Source organism: Trachypithecus francoisi, unplaced genomic scaffold, assembly GCF_009764315.1.
Source record: "Trachypithecus francoisi isolate TF-2019V2 unplaced genomic scaffold, Tfra_2.0 Lachesis_group8, whole genome shotgun sequence".
NCBI classification, from domain to species: Eukaryota; Metazoa; Chordata; class Mammalia; order Primates; family Cercopithecidae; genus Trachypithecus; species Trachypithecus francoisi.
Window position 1 is genome coordinate 47316008 of NW_022681473.1, and position 21299 is coordinate 47337306.

The 21299-nt window shown below is 55.5% G+C and overlaps 1 protein-coding gene across 3 annotated transcripts in view; it reads right to left on the reverse strand.

Annotated features, from left to right (window-relative positions):
- Positions 1–289: 289 nt before the first annotated feature.
- The window catches only part of KCNC1 (potassium voltage-gated channel subfamily C member 1), a 47744-nt gene continuing 26734 nt past the window's right edge, over positions 290–21299 (reverse strand). Inside the window, exons 2-5 of one of the 3 annotated variants that reach the window (XR_004435892.1) lie at positions 9802–10735; positions 5767–7471; positions 2747–5165; positions 290–716 (exon numbers count right to left, since the gene is read on the reverse strand). Coding sequence is in view for 1 of the 3 variants with exons in the window: in XM_033205685.1 (XP_033061576.1) it covers positions 652–716; positions 2747–2935; positions 9802–10735 (1188 nt within the window). In the remaining 2 variants the exon portion in view is untranslated. Of the gene's footprint in view, positions 717–2746; positions 7472–9801; positions 10736–21299 lie in introns of all 3 variants that reach the window. The other 2 variants (XR_004435891.1, XM_033205685.1) reach the window with 2 other exon arrangements.

The following is a 21299-nucleotide window of genomic DNA, read 5'->3' on the forward strand; positions in this document are numbered from 1 at the left end:
AGGCAGCCGTGCGAGTTTCCACAATTCTATTTGGAGCAAAGTTCTCAGTTTCCACGTGAGAGATGAACTATGAAGGTGAGGTCAATATGACCGATGACTGACCAACTGCCCTTTTTGGAAGCTTTCCTCTTGATCTTGTGTACAAAAAGGAAGCAATCCATTCCCCATCTCCGTCCCTCCTCCCCTCGCCCCTCACCCCCAGAAATGTACAGGTTTCTACGGAACGCTGTTACAGTTTGGCTCCAACAACGTGTGTCAAAGTCAAGAGCTTCGAAAGAAAATAGAGGGCTTTTGATGTTTTTCTTTTCGTTATTGTTGTTCAGGGTAATCATACAGTTGCAGGGGGTTGGTGGGTTTGGTTTGCTGGGTTTTCTGTTTAACTTCATGCAAGTCATGCTAAGGAGCCCCTCCACCCCCCCTCCCCAAATAAAATAAAATTTTAAAAAATGAAAAGAAGGAAAAGAAATCCTCTACGGTCAGTTACCATTTGGCCGTAGAAAAAGCTACGTCCGTCCTAGTACAATGCCTGGGCCACTCGGACTCGTCCGGCAAACCTGCATGGCGTGAATTTACTCTGTCCGAGGGTGAGGAGGGGCTGCAGATCCACCCAGATGCTTAATAGCCACCAGTGTCCTCGGCCAAGCCGCCTGGTCAAGTCACTCTCACAGCCTCTGTCGGCATATACTTAGCAATGACAGGGCTTTCTTTGCAAAGATCTGTATGTAAAGAATACAATTAACACTTGAGCTTCTCTTCTTGGCTCTCCCATCCCGCTTGGTACTTAGTTTTTAAGGAGGAGGAGGAAAGACAGAACAGCCGCATGCAGAGGCAGGCAGATTCTTCTCCAGCTGGCTTGGTTTGCCCATGCACTGAGCCAGCCTAGCACGCCTCTCTCTCTCTCTCCTGGGGGAATGGGATGAGTCCCTACTTCTGCTCTGCATATTGACTCACACACCTGCATGCCCTGTGGCTCAGAATTAGCCTGAGAAAAACAAGTCCTCGGCGGCTGTCATGGCTCCATGAGAGCGCGGGCCAAATGGATGTGGGTGGGAACACTTCACCCTTAGCGCCTCCCAAAGACTCTGGCACCTAAGCCTCAGTGGGACTGAGGAATGGGTATCTCCTGTGGACCGTGCTTAACGCTGGACTCCCAGGCATTGCAGGGAGCGGGTCTGCTCCTGTCCCACACTCCCTGGGCTTCCAGTAGCACAGTAAAGAGACTGTCCTGCCTGCTCTTTGGGGCCGCACCAATTGGTCTAACATTCAAGATGTCGGAGACAGACAGCCCGCGAGAGCTTCCTGGGCAGGCACGGACACTGGGAACCATCTACCTGCTTTTCCCTCACTCCTCAGATATTCTGCTTCTGGCCATTCTAGCACCTCCAACTGGGAAAAAGCCAGTCGCAAAGGGGAACATCAGGCCCATCCATGGCCGGTGCCAAGGATGGGACCCTCTGAAGGCTGGCAGCCCTCCGCCATGCAGCACCATGCAGGGATTTGCATACCGTGCCAGGGCCCAAAGGACCGCTGGGCAGGGCAGAGAAGCAGAGACCAGCCTAGACCAGGTGGGCACAACTAAGCACCAGTGACCAGAACCACGTTCCCTCATCTCTGTGCGGGCTGCCTCTGCTCTTCTCGGTTTGCCTTTGCTTTTGCATTCTGTGTTTTCTCCTGCATATGGTTTAATCACTTCAAATACTGGAGCAGTTGTGAGTGACCATAGGCTGCACCAACTGTTGATTTCAAAAACCCAACTCCTTTTCTGACCCAGCCTGCTCACCCCAGTCAGCATGCATCTGTGTGCGCGTGTGAGGCGCTCCAAGACATGCACGAGCTGCCCAGCCAGTGTGCTGTACCAAGAAAGGCGTCCTCTGCCTTCTAGGTCCGGGCCAGTACCTGGAGCCTTGAGCTCAGGCGCCCGGGGCCCCCACCCCAAGCCTCTCCCCAGCCCGTGCTGAAGCTCTAGGAGAAGCCTTTCTCTCCAGTGGGGTCAGCCTAGTGTTCTGACTACAAGGAGACCTGGAACAGAGGCCACCAGTGGCCTCAGCCTTCACCAACCACAAGAGGGTGCTGACCACACCCAGGGCAGAAGCTCATGGGTGCTGGGGATGGAAGGCACTGCACCGTCCTGCTCAACCACCTTCTCTTGGCAAGTTCTTGATCTGCCACTGGCAATATTCTGACTACAAGGGCAATGGCCTTAACCACAAGCCCTGAAGACATCTTTCTCTTCTTGCCTCTCCTCCCTCTGGCCTGTGGGTTGATTATCTTTCAAGGATACCTCTTCCATGCCAAGAACATGGATCTTGGGTAGCTCAGTTCACAGAGTCTTGGCCCACTCCACTGCCCTCCTCAACCAGGGGAGAGGAGAGATCACTTTGCCTTTGGGACCTGACCTGCCATCTGCCAGAGCAACCTAGGGGAGTCAAGGCTCCTCCTGCGTTCCTGGATACCCCCTGCCTTGGGGTCATGGCCTAAAGTCAACTTGTCCAGTCACCTCTCAACTCCCAGCTCAATACCAACCCACAGCTGCCAGGGCCTCAGGTTCTCTCTGCCAGCCTGACATCTCACTTGGGGGAAAGGACCTCAGCCCTCCAGGGGCTGACCCTGGCAGACTCCCTCCATCCTTGCCCCCCTCGGTGTGCCTGCCTGCCCCTCAGCGCCCTTGCCCGCCGCCCTGCCCACCCATCTGCAGGAGCGCGAGGCGGCCCGGATGATGCACAGTGCTCCAGCTTCCTCTACATACCCTTTCTCATTCCTCCACCAGGTGGGCACGCGTACTCCCCGGTTGATAAGAGGAAGCAGGGTCCGTATCTCTCGCGGGTGCCCGAGCGCGTAAAGGGCAGGCCCTCATCGGGAGTGAGGGCCTGGTCTATGTGGGGGCAGTCTTCGTTCGCCAGCGCGGCCTTCGCCACCTCCCCATTCAGTTTGGAATCTTCAAACATATAAGCAGAAGCTATTGAGACACTGAAAACTGTTTAGTGGGGGGCAGGGGGGGACAGGCCAGAAGCAGGGTATTGGCAGAGGGCAGCTCGAGTGTCCCTGAGGACAGAAAAGCGGGCGGGCTGTGAAGGGAGGAAGGCACAAGGCAGGGGGCTTGGGGGAGTTCAGCTCATTCAGGCAGCCTTCGGGCTGCCCACAGTGCTGGGAGTGGGGACTCCTGGGTTTGCTCAAAGTTTGCAAAAAGATGAGTTGGTGATGGGCCCAGCAGGTGTGGTGCTGGGGGTCGGCCCCGAGCCCCAGGCAGGGCCAATGAAACAGAATGGTGTGGATGCAGTCATGGGGGAGAGCCAGACACACAGCTCAGGGAGAAGACAGACACTGACACGCAGAAACACTCCAGTCCAGAGAGGGGCCTTTCCGGACCCCTCTGCTGCTGACCAGAGCCCGGCTGCCTCCCGTCCGCAGCCAGCCAGTTGCTTGGGCTTCCCTAGGCCCGTCCAGACCACCTCATCTACTCTACCCCATCTGCCATTTGGATCTCATCTGATCACCTGGTTCACACCGCCCCCACTCCCCATCTAACAACTCAGCCTGCACCCGCCCCACCCAACCCCATACAGACCCAAGCAGGTCACTCTGTATGCCCTGTTCCCCGTACAGATTAAGCCTGGTCACACAGTCTACTCTGTTCCCACACGGACCTGGTCTGGTCACTCTATGCCCCAACCCCCATACAGACCAGTCCTGGTCACACAGTTTCCTCTCTGCCCATGCAAACCCAATTTGACCACTCCATCTGCTCCATCCCCCACACGGACGGACCCAAGCTGATCACTCAGTCTGCTCTGGTCCCCACACGTATCAAGCCAGTGTCTTCCACTCCATGCTGCCCCCAGCAGGCCTGGTCAGCTTGCACAGGCACCACAAGGATGTATGCATGAGGCTGTGACAGCAGGACATGGATTTGGGAGGGGCTCCCATTCCTCTGTCCCCTCTGGTCAGTGTCCCCGGCAAAGCAAGGCAGATGAAGGTGTAGAAGACAACAGCGGCTGATGGACTTGGGTGGGGGAAATTGGAGTTCTGACCTCTGTGGCAGCCTGAGAAGAAGCCTGGGAGGAGGTCTGGGAGCACATTTGGTGAGGGGCAAAGTGTGGCCAGAGCAAGGAGCCCCGTCTCTCCAAGATCTTGGAGCAGAGCCGTGGAAGCCTCTGGAGCTGACAGAGGTAGCCCTAACTGGTCTTTGCCCCCATCCCATCACTCTTGAGGACCAAACCTGCCCCAAACTCTCTGCCCTCAAAGCAGAATCTTCCTGGCCAGGGTGGAGCCAACTCCAATACTTCATCTAGGGTGAGAGCCTCAAGCACAAGCCCTTTTGTGGAAGAGGGAAACCAACTTGGGCATGACCACGTTAGGGGAGGCTCTCTGAAAGAGTAGACAGGGCGAAAAGGCTGGAGACAATGTCCACCCAATTGAACACTCTCCCGTGATCCTGTTCACATCATGTAACTACACGCAGAAGTGATCCTTCCCCACGTGCACACACTGGGTGTGCACATGGGTGGGATCACCGCTCGTGTACACATCATGTCACTACAAAGAGGCAGTCAGTCAAAAGAGAAATGGACCAATCAGGTTTATTCATAAAGCAAATCCAAAAAAATCCCATCATAATTTTGGAACTTAAAAAAAAAGTCTTTCGTACAAGATGGCAAAGCATTTCACGTACAGTGCATTTCTTGACAAATCCCAGGGGCTTCACTTCCCAATTTACTCTGAACCAAAAAGGCCAGTTGCCAAGGTAACTCTGACACCATGTGACTGGGGCTGGGGCATCTCTGGGGTCTGGGGGCATGTCTGCAGGCACACACATGTGCTCACAGACACGCTGGTCCTGCCTCACACTCTGGCTGGCCCCGTCTTCCATCCAAGGGTCTCCGGGCTGAGGGAGGAGGGTGCTGGGAGAGGGAAGGGAAACATTATGGAGAGAATGCGGATGACGATGTGGAGGTTGAGGCCCATAGCACCCTGCATGAATTTTCCTCAAGGGGAGAACAGTGGGTCCTCCCAGGCAGCGTCTCCTTCTGGGAGGGGAGTGAGGACTCTCGGAGTCTCTGTTGGCCATCCTTTGCCAGGGGAGGTGTCCACAGCCTGCAGTTCTTGCCTGGGGGGGATGGGTCAGAGCAGGGAGTGCCTTCTCTCTGCCTCTGCCTCTGCGTCTGCCTCTGCGGAGATGGTGCCACCTGAGACCCTTCTCTGGCTCTGAATGCTGGGCCCCCGCCCACTGGCTCTGCCCACAAGCCCCCAGACCCTGGTGGTTCCCAGCTCCCACAATCTCTAAAGGGCCCAAAGTTGGGGATGGTTTTGGGCAGGGGACAAGCAGCATCCATCAGGGATCCCTAGAGGGATGACAGCCTGGCACCCTTCCCTCCTGGGGGATTCCTGGGACACCCCTAGGGCGTGCTTCTTCTCTCAACCCTAACCTTTGAGGAGGGGCTCATGATTGGGTGGGGAAGTTTAAGTCTTGCTCTGTGAATGGGCCCAGTCCCACTGGCTGTTAGTCTGTCTGTGGTTTAAGACGCTTTCAGAAACTGGGGCATTCTCCCTCCCCCACTCCAGAGGGGTGGCTGGAAGAAAGAGAAACCAAGGAGGGGCCAACTGTATAAATTTGGGAAACCCATGAAGAGGGCCAAAGGTGTAAGCCTCCGCCCCTGCCCCGTCCTTTGGATGAGATGGTGGCTAGGAGCCTCCATTCCCACCTGCTTTCTAGAGGCTGGGGGCCCTGCCTCCCCCAGCCCAGGGCCCCCAGGCCCCCACTAGACCCACAGGCCTGCAGTGATGAAATGGCAGCATGGACAGCGTCTCAGAGATGGTTTCCAGGCTTGAAATGGGCTGAGATGAGCATCTGCAAGAGGGTCATTTTTTTTTAAACTTTGGAGCAAGGAGAACCCGAGGCTGGGCCCTCAGTCAGCAGTGCTGGCTTTTCTGCCCTGGTCTCCAGGCACCGCCAAAGTACTTACTGTTCACACCAGCTGCGGGCACCAGAGGGGCGCACGCGGGGCTGGGGTGGGGTGGGGGTTGCTGGGCATTTCCTTGGGTTTAGCCCCAAGGGATCTGCCCAGCTAGGGACTCAGGAAAAAAGTCCCAGGCTAAATGGGGACAGTCTGTGAGACACGAGCAGGGAACAATCACGAGAACCGGCACAAGTCATGCAACAAAACGAGGAGAGAGAGAGAGAGAAACATTAGTGGAGAGAGAGAGAAAGAGAGAAAATGTGAACAACATGGAAAAGAACACCCAGGCCTGGCCCACAGTGTCACTTCATTTCTCCGCTACTTCCCCCACAGCCCACCTGAGGACAACAAGGACCCCACTCAGGGCCCATGCTGCTGACCCTGCAGCTCGGTCCCTCCCTGCAGAAACTCTTTTAGCCCCACCCGCTGCCTAGTCAGCTCTGCCCAGCACCCTCCCCACCCATGGATAGCACCACTCACTGGGCAGCCACTGCAGCCCAGCAGGGGAAGTAGAGGGGCTGGGGATAGGGGACTTTAGACCCCTTGGCCAAAGATAACCCAGAGGCTGCAGGGTTAGCTCCCAGGGAACCCAGGCAGGGGCTTCTCTGGGACCTCGCAGCTGTTCTAGGTGCCATGGGCAGGAAGGGAGCCCAGCCACCACCCCTCCCTCCTGGCCACCCCCTGCTCACCAACGTGGGACCCTGCAGCCCTGGACGCGGCACCACAAAGGACTGACCCACATCACAGGAGCAGAGATGGACAAGACACATGCGAATGGGCATGGCGGGACGGAGGAGGCACTGTGGGCTGTCCAGAGCGGGCGTTCTGGGCGTCCAAATGTAGATGCAGGAGGGAGCCCCTTTCTGGGAGAGAAGTAGCTTCTCCTAGGCCCCTCAGCCCCAGGCAGTCCCTGGCTGTGCCAGGGCCCTCCTAGCATCCTCCAAGAGGTCTTACAACCAGGTGAGAACTGGATACTTGATACCCCTCCCAGGACAAGACCTCAGACACTGAGGCCATACCAGCCACAGCACAGAGGAGGAGACCAGATTGTCCCTGGGACAGACACACCGACTGAGGCTTCAGGCGAGACCAAGAGGTGGAGGTGAGGGGCAGGTGCTGCTGGCACCACTGGGGGCTGGCCTGGGGGGGTGGGAGGGATGCCCTCAGAACCCAGCATGCCACACACAGCCCCTAACTCTGGTTTTAAAAGTGGAATTGGAGAACCTCAGGTTTTGGCGAGGCCACTAGACTGCCTTGGGGGTACAGTGAGGCTAGGAAGGTCTTGGGGGGCTGCATCTCATCTCTCACAATTCCCGTGGGGCCACATTTACCCTCCTTGCCCCTGGCCTCCCCCTCACTCTCCCACAAACTCACCCCAACCCTATGCCCATCTACGTGCGTGGCTGCAAGCAGGAAAAAAGGCGAATGGGAAGAACTCCGGGGTGCAGAGGTGGGGATGACGCCCCTAAAGACCACAGCTCCTCTTGGTGGTGGATAGCCGAGGTCTCTCACGCCAGCTTTTGGAGGGAGAAGTATTCTGGTGAGGGATGAGGCTGGAGCCTCAGGGGTCAGGATATCAGGACAGCACCAACACCACTGGGAAGTGAGTGCTTGGGAAGGGCTTGGGAGCACAGCTGGGATGCTGGGGAGGCAGGAGGGATCCAGGCATCCAAGCTCCAGTGGGCAAGCTTAGGAGGGCCCCAAATACTTCCTCAGCCACAGAGACTGTCCAAGCCAGAACTGTCTGGGCCCCTGAAACCTGAGACCAGGGCAAGGTGGCTCCCAAAAGCAGGGCTGGGGAGAGACTGTGGAGCCCAGGGGCAATCCTACAGGAGTGCATGGGTTTTACAGGTTTTGTGTCCTGGGATTAGCTGGTGTGCATGTCTGAACAAACACATCTGCACTCCCTGGGGGGCAGGGGGATTCCGCACAGGATAATACTGTCATTGTCCAAGAGTACAGAGGAATCTGGGCCTGCCTAGAGAGCAGTGGGGATTCTTGACTGGCTGGCCTGGGGCACCCGTGCTTGGGGCAAAAATCCTGAAAGATCCAGTGTTGGGGAGGATGCAAAGGAAGGATCAGGTAGTGCCACAGTGATGCCATTCAGGCTGAGCTCTTCTTGCTAGGCCCACACGGAAGCTGGGGCCTGGGCCAGCCCACACCTTCCCCCAGAGGCCCAGAGCCCTGTTGGCAGCCCCTGAAATCAAGTAACTAGCTAATCCAAAGCAGAGAGCTCGGAGCTGTTTCAGCCTCAGAGACCCTGCCCATCCCTGGCCATGTTCCTCTCAGGCACCTACAGAAATCCCAGGAAGGGGAGGGTATGAGGCAGGGTGAAAGGGCTGGGAAGCCCCCATGGGCAAAGAAATGGGCCTTGGGTGTAGTGCTCGGGCCAGCATAGCTGTGGGATAAAGCCAGGAGGGGATCGGGATGAGGTGGTGGGTCAGAGAGCGTGATAGCAGGGAAGAAAATCATTCATCCACTGGGAGAGGCCGCCCAAAACAGGGGGAAACTTCCCCACCTGGAGCTGAGCTAGCCAGCAGCCTCCTGCCAGACCTGGGCATGGGGAGGTCCTTCATAGACTAAATGCCACCTAACTGTCACGTCAACCTCCCGCTCACCCGGCACTCCTTCTTACTCAGTGCTGTCATTCTTCTATGGGTCATCTGTTCCTTTGAAATCCCTGTGTCCACAGAATAAGTCGATGGTATTCCATGGGTAGAGGTAGACTATGGGCTTTATATCTTCGGACCAGAGCCCCATGATCAACTTTATGTGCTATGTGCAGGTTCTCATAAAACTGAGATAGTCCCATAACGAACCACTAGCCATGGAATATTAGAATATATCCCACGGTGACTAGTATTGTTTCATGCCCCCCTCCCCCCTCCCGGCCCCCAGTGAATTCACGGGAAAGTGGTTGTACACTGGTTGGGATGTCTATATTGCTGCTGCAGTCCCTACTGCTGGAAGCGGGGAGAACCCTTGGTGGGAGGCTGTTGCTGGTCTGTAGCGCTTTCATCTAAGCTGCCCAGGGTGGCGGCCCCCTCTAGTCCTTTGCTCGGCAGCTGCTTCCATCAGGTCACCGGAAACTCCCACTCGACCATCAACCCAAACAGACAACGTGAAAGCTAGAGTCACTCCAACAGGTTCCTAAAGATAAAGGCTAAACTCTAGAGTGGTGGTAGAAGATGAGTTGGTTCGGCATGCTATGGGGTAAGTAAGCTTGTCACGGAGGGCTACAGGTGTCTCCTGGGAAGGATCTCGAGCTGGGCAGCCCGAATCAGGGCAGGAATTCTACTCAGCTATGGAGACAGGCTCTGCTGGGGGTGAGAACCCTTGCTCCTGCCTTTGCAAGGGACCCTCCTGCCCAGATCCCATGCACCATCTCTGCCGTCTACACAGCCTGAAGGGAGCGGTGGTAAGGACCAGATCAAAGGCTGTCTGGCATTTCCAAATCACACCCGCCCCCGCCCTGTCCCAACACCGGGTCAGTGGCCTGAGTCAGAGCCTCACGCGGGACTCCTGCCCCGCGGAGCAGAGCCCCCCGGCTCCTGCTAAGTTAGTCCTCAGCAACCTGGCGGCCGCGTTGTCTCTTCAGAACATCAGGAGACCAACCGCGTCAACCTCCTTACCCAGGGGCACCAGTGAGGTTCCTCTAGCAGGCTCTCGCCTTCTGAATTTGGCCGCCCAGCATCTCCCGGGGCCCTCAGGCTCCACACCTCGAGACTGAGTGCGGGGTCCGGGGTCACCCACGGAACTAAGGAAGCAGTCTGACTGGATCTGGAATCATCGCTACAAGGGGCGGAGGTGAAAGGTCAGATCGACATGCCTCTAAGAGGTTTCCTACCTGCTCTGTTAATTTCTAAAATTTCTTCCTGGGCCAGCGGACATGTGTCACTCTGAGTACTGTGGTGTGGAGAGTTTACGACAGATTTACAATAATTGGGAGATCCCAGCTGCGGTGGCCGCGGAATATGCTTCTTTTTTTTCTTTGGTAGTTTCTGCTTAGCCATGGCTAAGGAGTAATACATCCCGAAATTGTTCACGATGACGGGCACGGGCATGGCGATGGTGAGCACACCCGCCAGTGCGCAGAGGGCCCCCACCAGCATGCCGGACCACGTCTGCGGGTACATGTCTCCGTAGCCCAGGGTCGTCATGGTGACCACGGCCCACCAGAAGCCGATGGGGATGTTCTTAAAGTGCGTGTGCTCACTGGCGCTGGGGTCGTTGGGCTGTGCCCCTATCCTCTCCGCGTAGTAGATCATGGTGGCGAAGATCAGCACGCCCAGGGCCAGGAAGATGATGAGCAGCAGGAACTCGTTGGTGCTGGCGCGGAGCGTGTGGCCCAGGACCCGCAGGCCCACAAAGTGGCGGGTCAGCTTAAAGATACGCAGGATGCGCACGAAGCGGACGACGCGCAGGAAGCCCAGCACGTCCTTGGCAGCCTTGGAGGACAGGCCGCTCAGCCCAACCTCCAGGTAGAAGGGCAGGATGGCCACAAAGTCAATGATGTTGAGCGAGTTCTTGATGAACTCTACCTTGTTGGGGCAGAAGACAACACGCATGAGGAACTCGAAGGTGAACCAGACCACACAGACGCCCTCGATGTAGGTGAGGAAGGCCTCCGTCTCCGCCTCCCGGTAGTAGCGCACTTGCGTGCCATTGCGAACGTTCTCGATCTCCGTCTTGTTCACGATGGGGTTGAAGCGCTCGTGGGTCTCCAGGCAGAAGGTGGTGATGGAGACCAGGATGAAGAAGAGGGAAGCGAAGGCCACATACTGTGGGGATAAAGACACAGTGTCAGGGGGAGGCCCACCCAGAGTGGAGAAGCCTGGGTTGCCTCTGTCCAGTCCCAGGGCCAGGCTGGGAGACATGCCTGCACTAGGCCCCCTACATCACAACGTGCCACATTTCTCTCCTCAGGGCACCGGGGGCCTGCACGACCGCCAGGGCGGGCTCTAAAACCCTCCTACTCCGTCTCCCATGCTCTCTTCTTCCCCCTGTTGATGCTCTCTTCTTTCCCTATTGCCAGCTAAATGTGGAAGCCCCAAGAACTAGCCTGACTACAGAGGGAAGGAGCTTGGGTCCCTGAAAACAAAGACATCAGCCAAATACCCACATTGAACTGTTACCTGAGTGGGAAATAAACTTCCATTGTGTTCAGCCACTGTGATGTGGAGCTGATTGGCTAAGGAATTTAGCTACACCCTGCCCAATAAAAGTGACCCAGCCTGCTGGGGCTGAAGCTTGCAAAGAAATAAGAGGGGATAGCTAGAGTGGAATGAAGCCCCTTAGAGGCCAGATCTCCATTTGTTCTCCCAACTCCAGGCTCTTTGCTGCTTTTTCATGAGTCTGTACCTCCCTCATGTGGTCTCTTTCAGGTTCTATCCTGCCTAGAACTGAAAAAAATGTATGTCTTCCCCATGGTCTTAGACAGATTTTTAAAATGTACCCCCTCTCTCTGTCTTCCTAGGAACTTGCACCACAACATGGTAATGAATTCCCTGTCCTTGGATAGAGGCTGAAAGATCTTTTGTGAGAGCGACTATTTGAGGGTTCAGGCATCAGGAGAATTGCACCAGGGATCCCCAAAGGCACCATAACCCGTAGGCTCTACTTGACTCCTTTCCAGCCCTAGGGTAAGGGTGTGAGTGGGAGGGAGGAAGAAGCTGCTAGAGGCCTGGGGCTTCCCAAACATGTGTGGGCTCCTACTCTCTCAGACAGCAGCAGTGAAAAGGAATGCCAGTCCAGAACCACCTGCTCTGGCCCTGGGCCCCCTGCAAAAAGGTTCGGGAGACCCTTTGGTTTGGTTTGGAGATCTCATCTACTGACCCCCTGGGCTTCTCTAGCCTGCAGCAGGCATGGGTACCGAGGAGACAGAATCGAGCAGCTTTCTGAGTTTCAAATCCTCCTGTTCAGACTGGATCCTGGGGCAAGGTCTCTTCTCACAGTCTCCTGCCAAGCCCACCGGGACTCTAACATACTGTGCCCTCCCTTAGCCCTGCCCTGGGCGGATGGGCCCCTGCCAGTCAGCCCTCTCTCTGGGGCCCAGATAGTCACTCCTGCCTGCATGTCCTCACTGCACCCTACTCCCTACCTAGCCATGGCCAAAGCAGTGCCATCTCCAGGAGGCAGCTCTGGGCTACAGTCTGTAAGGGGTGACACCTTTGTTCTCTGACCTGCCCTCATAGATCACTTGGAGGAGGGCCGAGGTTGCACCCTGTGTCAGCAGCAGGAGGCAGCTATGCTGCCACTAGGGGCCTCCTTGTTTGCAGTGATGCCCCTCCCCCACCCAGGGGGGTGCCCTGGAAGTCCCAGAACAGTCTTGTTTGAATTAACCATGGTCACAGGGCCTGACACTCAACCTGGCAGGGATCTGGGAACCAAGAAATATGTGGACCTTCCAAACCACATTCTGTGTTGGGGGAAGTTGGGAGCAAAGGGAAGCGACCAAGCTGGCATCGCAGAATGACGGAGTGAGAGCAGTCTGTAGACACCACATGCTACGAATGGGGAGCTGAGGTCCAGAAACAGGAAGAGATCTGCCTAAGCTATGCCAAGGGGACACTATTAGTCCCGTTGGTTCTAGAGCATTGTGCAATTTTCAGAAAACTGTCTCCTGAGCCACTATCAAGTGTGGTCCATATGCATCCTTCCTTCCATCCATCTGTCGCTCCTTTCTGTTTTTAATTTTATTTATTTATTTATTTATTTATTTATATTTTGTAGAGATAGGGTCTCCCCATGTTGTCCAGGCTGGTTTTGAACTCCTGGCTTCGGGCAAGCCTCCTGCCTTGACTGCCCCAAGTGCTGGGATTACAGGCAAGAGCCACCCCACCTGGCCTATCCCTTCTTTCTTTCACTAGCGCATCATCCTCCCTTCCTCCTTTCCTCTCTCCTTCCCTGCCATCCATTCATCCTTTCTTAAATCCATTCATGCACTCATCCATCCATTCATCCTCCCTGCCTTCTTTTCTCTCTCCCTCCCTCCCTTCTTTCCTTCTATACATCCATTCATTCTTTTTCCCTTCCCTCCTTTTTTGTTTTTCTTTCTCTCCCTCCCTCTTTCCTGTATCCCTCCCTCCCTCCCTCCCTCCCATCCATCCATGCACCTATCCATCCATTCCTCACAAGGCACCAAGTTCTGCCTCGCACAGAGTTGAATAAGGCCTCAATCCAGCCTCAGGGAGCTCCCTACCTAGCTCAGGTGAAGGATACGTTCAGAGACAAGTACAATGCAGTGGACTGAAAAGCTGAATCCTCAGCCTTATGAACTAGAGGAGGCTGGAAAAAGGTCAGAGTAATTTGTGTGCACTTGAGAGAGGCAGGGTAGAGGTTTAAAGCCATGACTTCCAGATCCAGAAAGACCAGACCTGGGGCACCACAGAGGTAGACCAGGAAAGCAACGTGGAAGCAACAGGAAGAGGCCACCACTCTGGCTGCAAGTTTAATGAGCTCCAGAGCTTTCTCCATCACCAGAGTCGCCAAGGCTCTTGGAGCTAAAACACACATCCTGGTCTGCTGGGTATCTGGCTTCAGATCCCCCCTAGAAGGCCCCATCCTGGAGGTTGGTGTTCACAGCCCAGAGACTCCCTGAGGGCAGGGCAGGGCCCCCCAGCTGCACCCCCTGCCCTGGCCTTTGTATGAGAGGAGAGGAACAAGCACACTGTGGGTGACCGAACGGTGCCAAGAGGCAGGGCCCATTACACACTTGGCACTCAATCCTGGCTGGAGGCCGGAGGCACCTCCTCTCCTCACTGCCCCACATCAGCCAGGACATCCCCTTCCCAAACCGCCCCCGACATCCATTCTCCACTGTACCCTTTGTTCATATGGGACGCTCTCCGGGCAGGGTCACTGCCATCAAAGCATGTTTTAGACTTCAGTCTGGCTACCAGAGGGTGCTGTCAACTGGAATCCCAGCTCTGCCCATGCAGCCCACAAAGAAAGCCCAAATTTCCCAGCCTGGCACATGAGGCTCTCCACGCCCTGGCCTCATTTAATTTCCCAGGGTCCTCTCCCTGCATGCACCCAACATTCTTGCCATGTGCACACCTCTGCCATTTCTGACCATAGAGTGTCTCCCCACCTCTGTGGTTTTGTACCTGCTGTTCCTTCTGCTGGAGAGTGCTCCCGTCAGTCTCTGTCTGGAAATATCCCATTCATCCTTCAGGGCCCTACTAAGTGGACCTTCCCCTGAGGTGAGGCTCCCCTTCACAGCCGCGGCCCACAGAAGGCAGCAACTGAAGGGAATCCCCCAGGAGTCTCTAAATGCACCCTAGGGAGGCAGCAAGCCCATCTCCAACTCCGGCTCTTTAGTGCCTGGGGAGGCTCACGGGAAGAGCCCAGAGAGGGTACTGATGTCCCAGGAGCCTGGTAACTTCCAGGCGCCCCCACGGGCCTCAGAGCTCTCATCTCAAGTGCTTCTCTCAGTTCAGATCCCTATCGGAAAACTCAGGCCTTATAAGATTAGGGTAAAAAGTCTTTGTTTCTCAGGGATCAATGGACAGCCTGTCTAGATTCTTTCCTCTCTGGGCCCCAGTGCCCAAGGAGTGGAGGATGGGGAGCAGGCAGCAAAAGCCAGGTCCAGGTGCAAAGACCCTTTCCCCAGAGAGAGTCAGTAGAGGTGGAGGCCAGGCCTCTCGCCCTGCTCAGGCTCCCTGGGTGCCTGCCTTCCTGTCCTCTGCTACTGTGAGGCCTGATTTTCTCTGTTACAGGCAGAGCCCCAGCAACATCAAATCCCAAGGGACTCCTAGAGGGTCGCGGGGGAAGATGCCCCAGCCTGTTCAGACCCCAGTGTCCTCCTAAGTCTCGACCAGTAGGAGGTCAGCCACAGGCACAGCTAGAGGGAGAGAACGAAGCCCGAGGTCCCTTGTGCCCATTCTCCAGGGCTGGCTGTGCATAGGAAGGAGAGAGGAAAAAGCTCCCGCCGGGCGCGGGGGCTCAAGCCTGTAATCCCAGCACTTTGGGAGGCCGAGACGGGCGGATCACGAGGTCAGGAGATCGAGACCATCCTGGCTAACACGGGGAAACCCCGTCTCTACTAAAAATACAAAAACTAGCCGGGCGAGGTGGCGGGCGCCTGGAGTCCCAGCTACTCGGGAGGCTGAGGCAGGAGAATGGCGTAAACCCGGGAGGCGGAGCTTGCAGTGAGCTGAGATCCGGCCACTGCACTCCAGTCCGGGCGACAGAACGAGACTCCGCCTCAAAAGAAAAAAAGAAAAAGCTCTCAAAGCTTGAGGACCTACTATGCACCTTCAGTCCTCACACCATCTTGGTGAGACAGGGTCATATCCCCATTGTGTCAAGGAGGAAATGCAGGTACAGGGAGGTTTGGGGACTAAGTCAAGGTTTTAAAGCTCATGATGAGGCTGAGACTCAGACCCAGGTGTTTTTCTTTGGTTTTTGTTTTTGTTTTTGAGATGGAGTCTTGCTCTGTCACACAGGCTGGAGTGCAGTGGCATGATCTTGGCTCACTGCAACCTCCGCCTCCTGGGTTCCCACCTCAGCTTCCCAAGTAGCTAGGATTATAAGCTTGCACCACCACACCTGGCTTTTTTTTTTTTTTTTTTTTTAAAGACAGAGTCTCATTCTGTCACCCAGGCTGGAGTGCAATGGTGCAATCTCGGCTCACACTGCAACCTCTGCCTCCTGGGTTCAAGCGATTCTCCACCTCAGCCTCCTGAGTAGATGGGACTACATGTGCCTGCCACCACGCCTGGCTAATTTTGTGTGTGTGTGTTTTTTAGTAGAGATGGGGTTTCATCATGTTGGCCAGGCTGGTCTCGAACCCCTGATCTCAGGTGATTCACCCGACTAGGCCTCCCAAGTGTATTGAGCTCTAGAACCTAAGCTCTTGCCTCCAGAGTCGCCAAAGCTCCTGGAGCTAAAAATGCAGCCCCACCCACTGGAGAGCTACCCCCGATTGTGTCTAAATGGCTCTGTCTAGGAGCTTAACAGGCACAGCCCAGAATCCCTAAGAGCAGGTTGTGCCTATCCCCAGTGATAGAGCAGGGTTACCTGGATCCAAAGACTGGAGCCAGCCACATCTAAATGCTTCTTAGGCCTCATTGCCCAGAATCTGCTAGCAACTGGGGCAAGAGCAGCCCCTTGGGTGGGGACACTGCCCCTATCTAGCAAGGTATAATGTCAACAGCAGAGGGACCCTCTGCCTAGTAAGCTTCAGAAAAGCCTATGTGGCAACCCTGGGCTGTCATCCCCGGGGCTGTAGGGTCACAGGCAAGAGTAGGGGGCTGCTTCCCACATGAGATATCTGCTTCCCAATCCAAGCCACCTAGAGACATGGAAGAGTAACCCACAGACCACAAATACACACAGTGACCCAAAGCAAACGTTTCATCCACTACCTAAGCACAGACACTGTGCACATGGCACACAAACTACAACAATGTCCCCACCACACAGTAAACACAGGAGCCCAGATAGCAATTGCAAAGACACATCGCCACACACCACCAGAAACACTCGGGTGCTGCACTGCAAGGCGCACACACGCACCACTCGTGCATACACACTCGGCACACACAGACGATGCGGCAGAGGTAACAGCACAGCATACGCACTGTGAGCACATGCAGGCCCCGGCTGTGCCCCGGCAGCTCCCTGCAGACCTCTCTCTCCCAACCCCAGGTGTAACTGACTCAGTGTCTGTCCCCTTCCCACAGGACAGGCAGCTCCAGCCCACCTTGCCTCTGCCTCCTCTGCCTCCCTTGCTCAGGCTGCCATCTCCTGGATTTCCCGACCCTAGGCTGTGCCCATCACCGTGGGCATCCTGATTTTGTGTGACCTGCCAGACTTTGTCTCCCTTCTACATGCCATGCCTACAGCAGCTGAGTCCCACCACACCCAGGATCCAGGCCTGCTGGGAGGCCAGTCTCTCCTGGGCTGCTGGTCTGACAGGGGGCACAGAGGGAGCTCTGCTGGGCATTCCTCAGGCAACTGTCACCCAGCCTCGCCATGGCAGTTGCCACCCTGTAGAATTTCAAGACAACACAGGCGAGATCGTCTGACAATGCGGCATAAACCCAAGCTGGTAGTTTCTGGCATTTTTTTTTCCCCCAAAACCAAATCACAAACCATGAGAGACCCACCAATTGTGTTCTAGAAAGTGGTCGCCATGGCAACAGAGCAAGGCATCCCATTTCTATGGTAACCAGGGTGGTGAAGCTGTTGGCTGTAAAGTCAGACAAACCTACTAACGATCTGTTGACTTAAGAAAATGTTTTATAAATCACCAAGTTATTTTTATCATAACCCCACCCCTGAAACCATAAATCAGAAAGGCAATTTACTATCTATTAAAATGACCAATATGTGCCATGACTTTCATTTATGAATTATTTATGCCACAGTCATCTTTAGAAAATTGTGCTTGCCTTTCGGATCGGAGCTGTTCAGGGGTTCACCTTGGGGAGCTGTGTTCATGCAGTCTGGCGTTTCAGGAACAAGGCGATGGCTGTAATGTGGTGCAGGGACCAACATTCCGGTGCAGCTGCTCACTTGCTGTGTGGCCTTGGCGAGTTCCTTCCCCTCTCTGGGCCTCAGTTTCATCATGGGTACAGTGAGGGTTGGATTGGTCCTCTCTGAGGATTCTGAGGCAGGGCAGGGCTGCAGGCACTGGGGGCATGTGATAGCTAATCAGGGGAGCCCTGGCTGACATCCAGGCCCCAGGCCCCCAGAGGCTTCAGGTCAGTTTTTCCGCCTAATTAAATCAGCCCAGCGGGGGTGTGCAGCCTTTGAGTTAATCCACGCGGAGTCAGTGATGCAGAGCAGGCGGGATGGCCAATTGTCCTAAATAAATTGTCAGTTGAGTTGGGTTTAGAAACTGAATTAGCCTCATCTGGACTTCCGCGGGCCGAAAATGCCCACAGTGTGCTGGGCCAGCTGGGGGCTGGGAGGGAGGGCAGGGAGGAAATGGGATGGTTAGGGGTCCAGTCCCTTTTTGTTCTGTCAGTAAATGCCTGCACCATCAGGCCCAGGAGGCCTGGCCCCTGAGCGCGGTGTCTGGGTGTCAGATGCTGCACCGGCACAGGGGGCAGTGGACGGGAGGAGCTCCCCAGGGTGCTCCGTGGAGGGTGTGAGTGGATTGTGTGTGAGCATGTTCTAGGAACACGGCTGTGTGGCAGCCTGCTTGGGGAAGTCTGCGCTGCGGGGAGTGTTAGGGAGGTGGGCAGTGTCAGTGTGGGATAGGTGTGTCCTGTCTACATGACCTGACTCCAGGCCTGTGCACAAGTTTTGTGTAAATGGTTGCTACATGTGCTGTATGTGATTCATGTGTATGTGTGTGGACATCCATGGGGTGTGTTTGTATGTGGACATGTATGGGGTGTGTGGGGAACACATATGGAGTGTTTGCATGTGTGTATGGAGGCAGGTATGGAGTGGTATGTGTGAGTGTGTGTATGGAGCTTAGTGTGGTTTGTCGTGTGTGTTTATGTGTGTGCGTGTATGGTGCTATGGTGTGGTATGTGTGTTTGTATGGAGACGTGTGTGGGGTGGTGTGTGTGTGTATGGGACTATGTGTGGTGTGTGATGTGTGGTGTGTATGCATATGTGTGTCTACGTGGCTATGTGTGGTTTGTGTTGTGTGTGTGTATATGGGGCTATATGTGGTTTGTGGGGTGTGTATGTGTATCTGTGGAGATATGTGGGGTGGTGTGTGCGGGGCTACGCAAGTGTAGGTGTGTGCATGTGCATGTGTGGGGTGCTGTGTGGGGGTGTGTGTGGGCATGTATATGTGCATGTGTATGGGGTGGTGTGTGGGGGTCTGTGTGTGTGTATTGCTATGTGGTGTGGTGTGGGGGTTTGTGTGTGGGTGTGGGTGTGTACATGTGCATGTGTGTGGTGTGGGGGTGTGTGTGGGTGCATGTATATGAGCATGTGTGGGGTGGTATGTGGGGATCGGTGTGTGGGTGTGTATTGTGTGTGTGGGGTGCTGTGTGGGGGTCTGTTGTGGGTGTGTATATGTGCATGTGTGTGGGGGTCTGTGTGCGTGTGTATTGCGTGTGTGGGGTGGTGTGGGGGTGTGTGTGGGTTTGGGTGTGTATATGTGCATGTGGGGGGGCTGGGGGTCTGTGTATGTGTATTGCGTGTGTGGTGTGGTGTGGGGATTTGTGAGTGGGTGTGTGCATTGTGTGCGTGGGGTGGTGTGGGGGTGTGTGGGGGTGTGTATATGTGCATATGTGGAGTGGTGTGTGGGGGTCTGTGGGTGTGGGTGTGTATTGCGTGTGTGGTGTGGTGTGGGTGTGTGTGTGTGTGTGTGTGTGTATATGCATGTGTGCTGTGGTGTGGGGGTGTTTGGGTGTGGGTGTGTATATGTGCATATGTGGGGTGGTGTGTGGGGGTCTGTGTGTGTGGGTGTGTGTTGCGTGTGTGGGGTGGTGTGGGGGTCTGTGCGTGGGTGTGGGTGTGTGCATTGCGTGTGTGGGGAGTGTGTTGGGGGGTGCTGTGCATGGGTGTCAGTGTGTGCATGTGCGTGTATGGGCCATCTCCCAGGGAACCAGGGTCTGGCTGGGCACTCTGGGCACGTGTTCTCAGAGCCGAGACTCAACCCAAGGCCCTGATCATTTTCCATGCCAGAGATGGTCACTCCTTCATTAGCCCAGGGGTGTGCCCCTTTCCCTGGGACTGCCCTGGATCCAGAGGAAGGTGATAGGCAGAGTGAGGGGCTGAGTCGGCCCAGCTCAGGAGTCCCCTGCATCTCCACATTGACACTTTCCATCCCAGGATTCAATCTGAGAAGGGGAAGAGCCTGGGCCAGAAAAGGCAGCGCCCCGGCCTCAGGGAGCGCAGACAGCCAAAGAGACAATGGCCCACCTCACTGAATTCATTCTCTGGACCGTACACCTGGGTCATATCCAGAAAGAGCCCCCACAACAGCTGGGCTGGCCCATCCTGAGGTGGCAGGGGTTCCCATGGTACTTTCATCCCAAGATGCATATATTTGTTTTGGAAGTTGAAACATATAAAATGCACACATCCTGAAATGGTATTTCTTCCTGTATCCGCACACGTCTTACATCGGTGGCACCTTGGGCTTGTGGAAACCTGGTCATTAGAAGCCCAGAGCACTGATGGAGGAGGTCCTCAGAGGAGGTTGCAAAAGCTGCCTGGTGGGTGGGAATGGAGAGACAGAGGCGCAGCGCAGGGAGGGAGCAGCCCAGGGGTGCAGAACGCTCAGCAGGATCAGAGAGGGGAACCACGTTCTCCAGGAGCATCAGCAGTGTGGCAATTTCCTTATCAAGTCTTGGCTCAGGCAGTATCCCTCCAGCCCTCCAGGCCCCTCTGATCCCTCAGGCCCACCTGCCTTCGAGATCCAGTCAAAGCAGCTGGAGTCCCATCAGAGGAGGCAGCGGCTGGAGCAGAAACGGCAGGACCGTGACATCACACCCGCCTGCATTTTAGGCCTGACTCAACCAGGTGACTGTAGTCAAGTCACTGTCCCTTTCCGAGCCTTCATTGTCTGCCTCCCAGTGGTTGTAACAGTGAGTTGAAATAATACACAGAGAGCAAGAAGGAAGTGTTCAGACACACCGCTGAGCCCCCACACAGACCCTCTCACCTTGAAGCTCCGGTGGACCCTCCTGCCCTGGTCCTGTCCAAAGGTTTAGGATCAGAGCGTCTCTGATGTAGAAAAGCCTAGAATCTTCTAGTCATGGAATGGGAACTGCTAAGCTGAGAGGTGCCTGGGAGTTTAAGGCACAAAACGCCACCATTGTCCTTCAGAGACCTGTCCCTTCCCACGCTCAGCCCATGCAGTGTGAGTGAGGCTGAGCTTGGCCCAGCAGCAGGTGACCAACATCCAGTGATGGCCAACTCTTGTCCTGCAGTAAAAGTGGGGAGGGTGTCCCTGAGGAGACAGCCTCAGAGGGATCCCATGGGATGGGGCTGGAGGAGCTAACTCTGGATTTAGCAACAAGGAGGCCCTGGTGGGGGCTAAACCCATGCCCCCGGAAGGGTGGTAAGGAGAGCTGGAAGTAAGAACCCTTCCCTGGAGGTGGTTGGTGGGGAACAAAAGAGGCAGGAGTGGGCAGAGGCTGGTGTGATGGGCAGGATGGCAGGGGAGCGAGAGTGCTGGGGAGAGTGACTGAGGGGAGATCCAAGCACAGAGCCCAGAGACTCTGGCTCAGTAGTTACGGGTGGGAACAGAAATTCACCTTTAATTTGTGCCCCAGGTGGCTCTGATGCCACCAGCCAATCCTCACATTTCGGATCCATGGGGCCAGATGAGACCCACATGCTAGGTAGGTCTGATGCATAATGGACCACTGTAGGTGCTGGGAAGTAGGTGGAAGGAAGGGAGGCCTGGACTTGGCTTCAGAG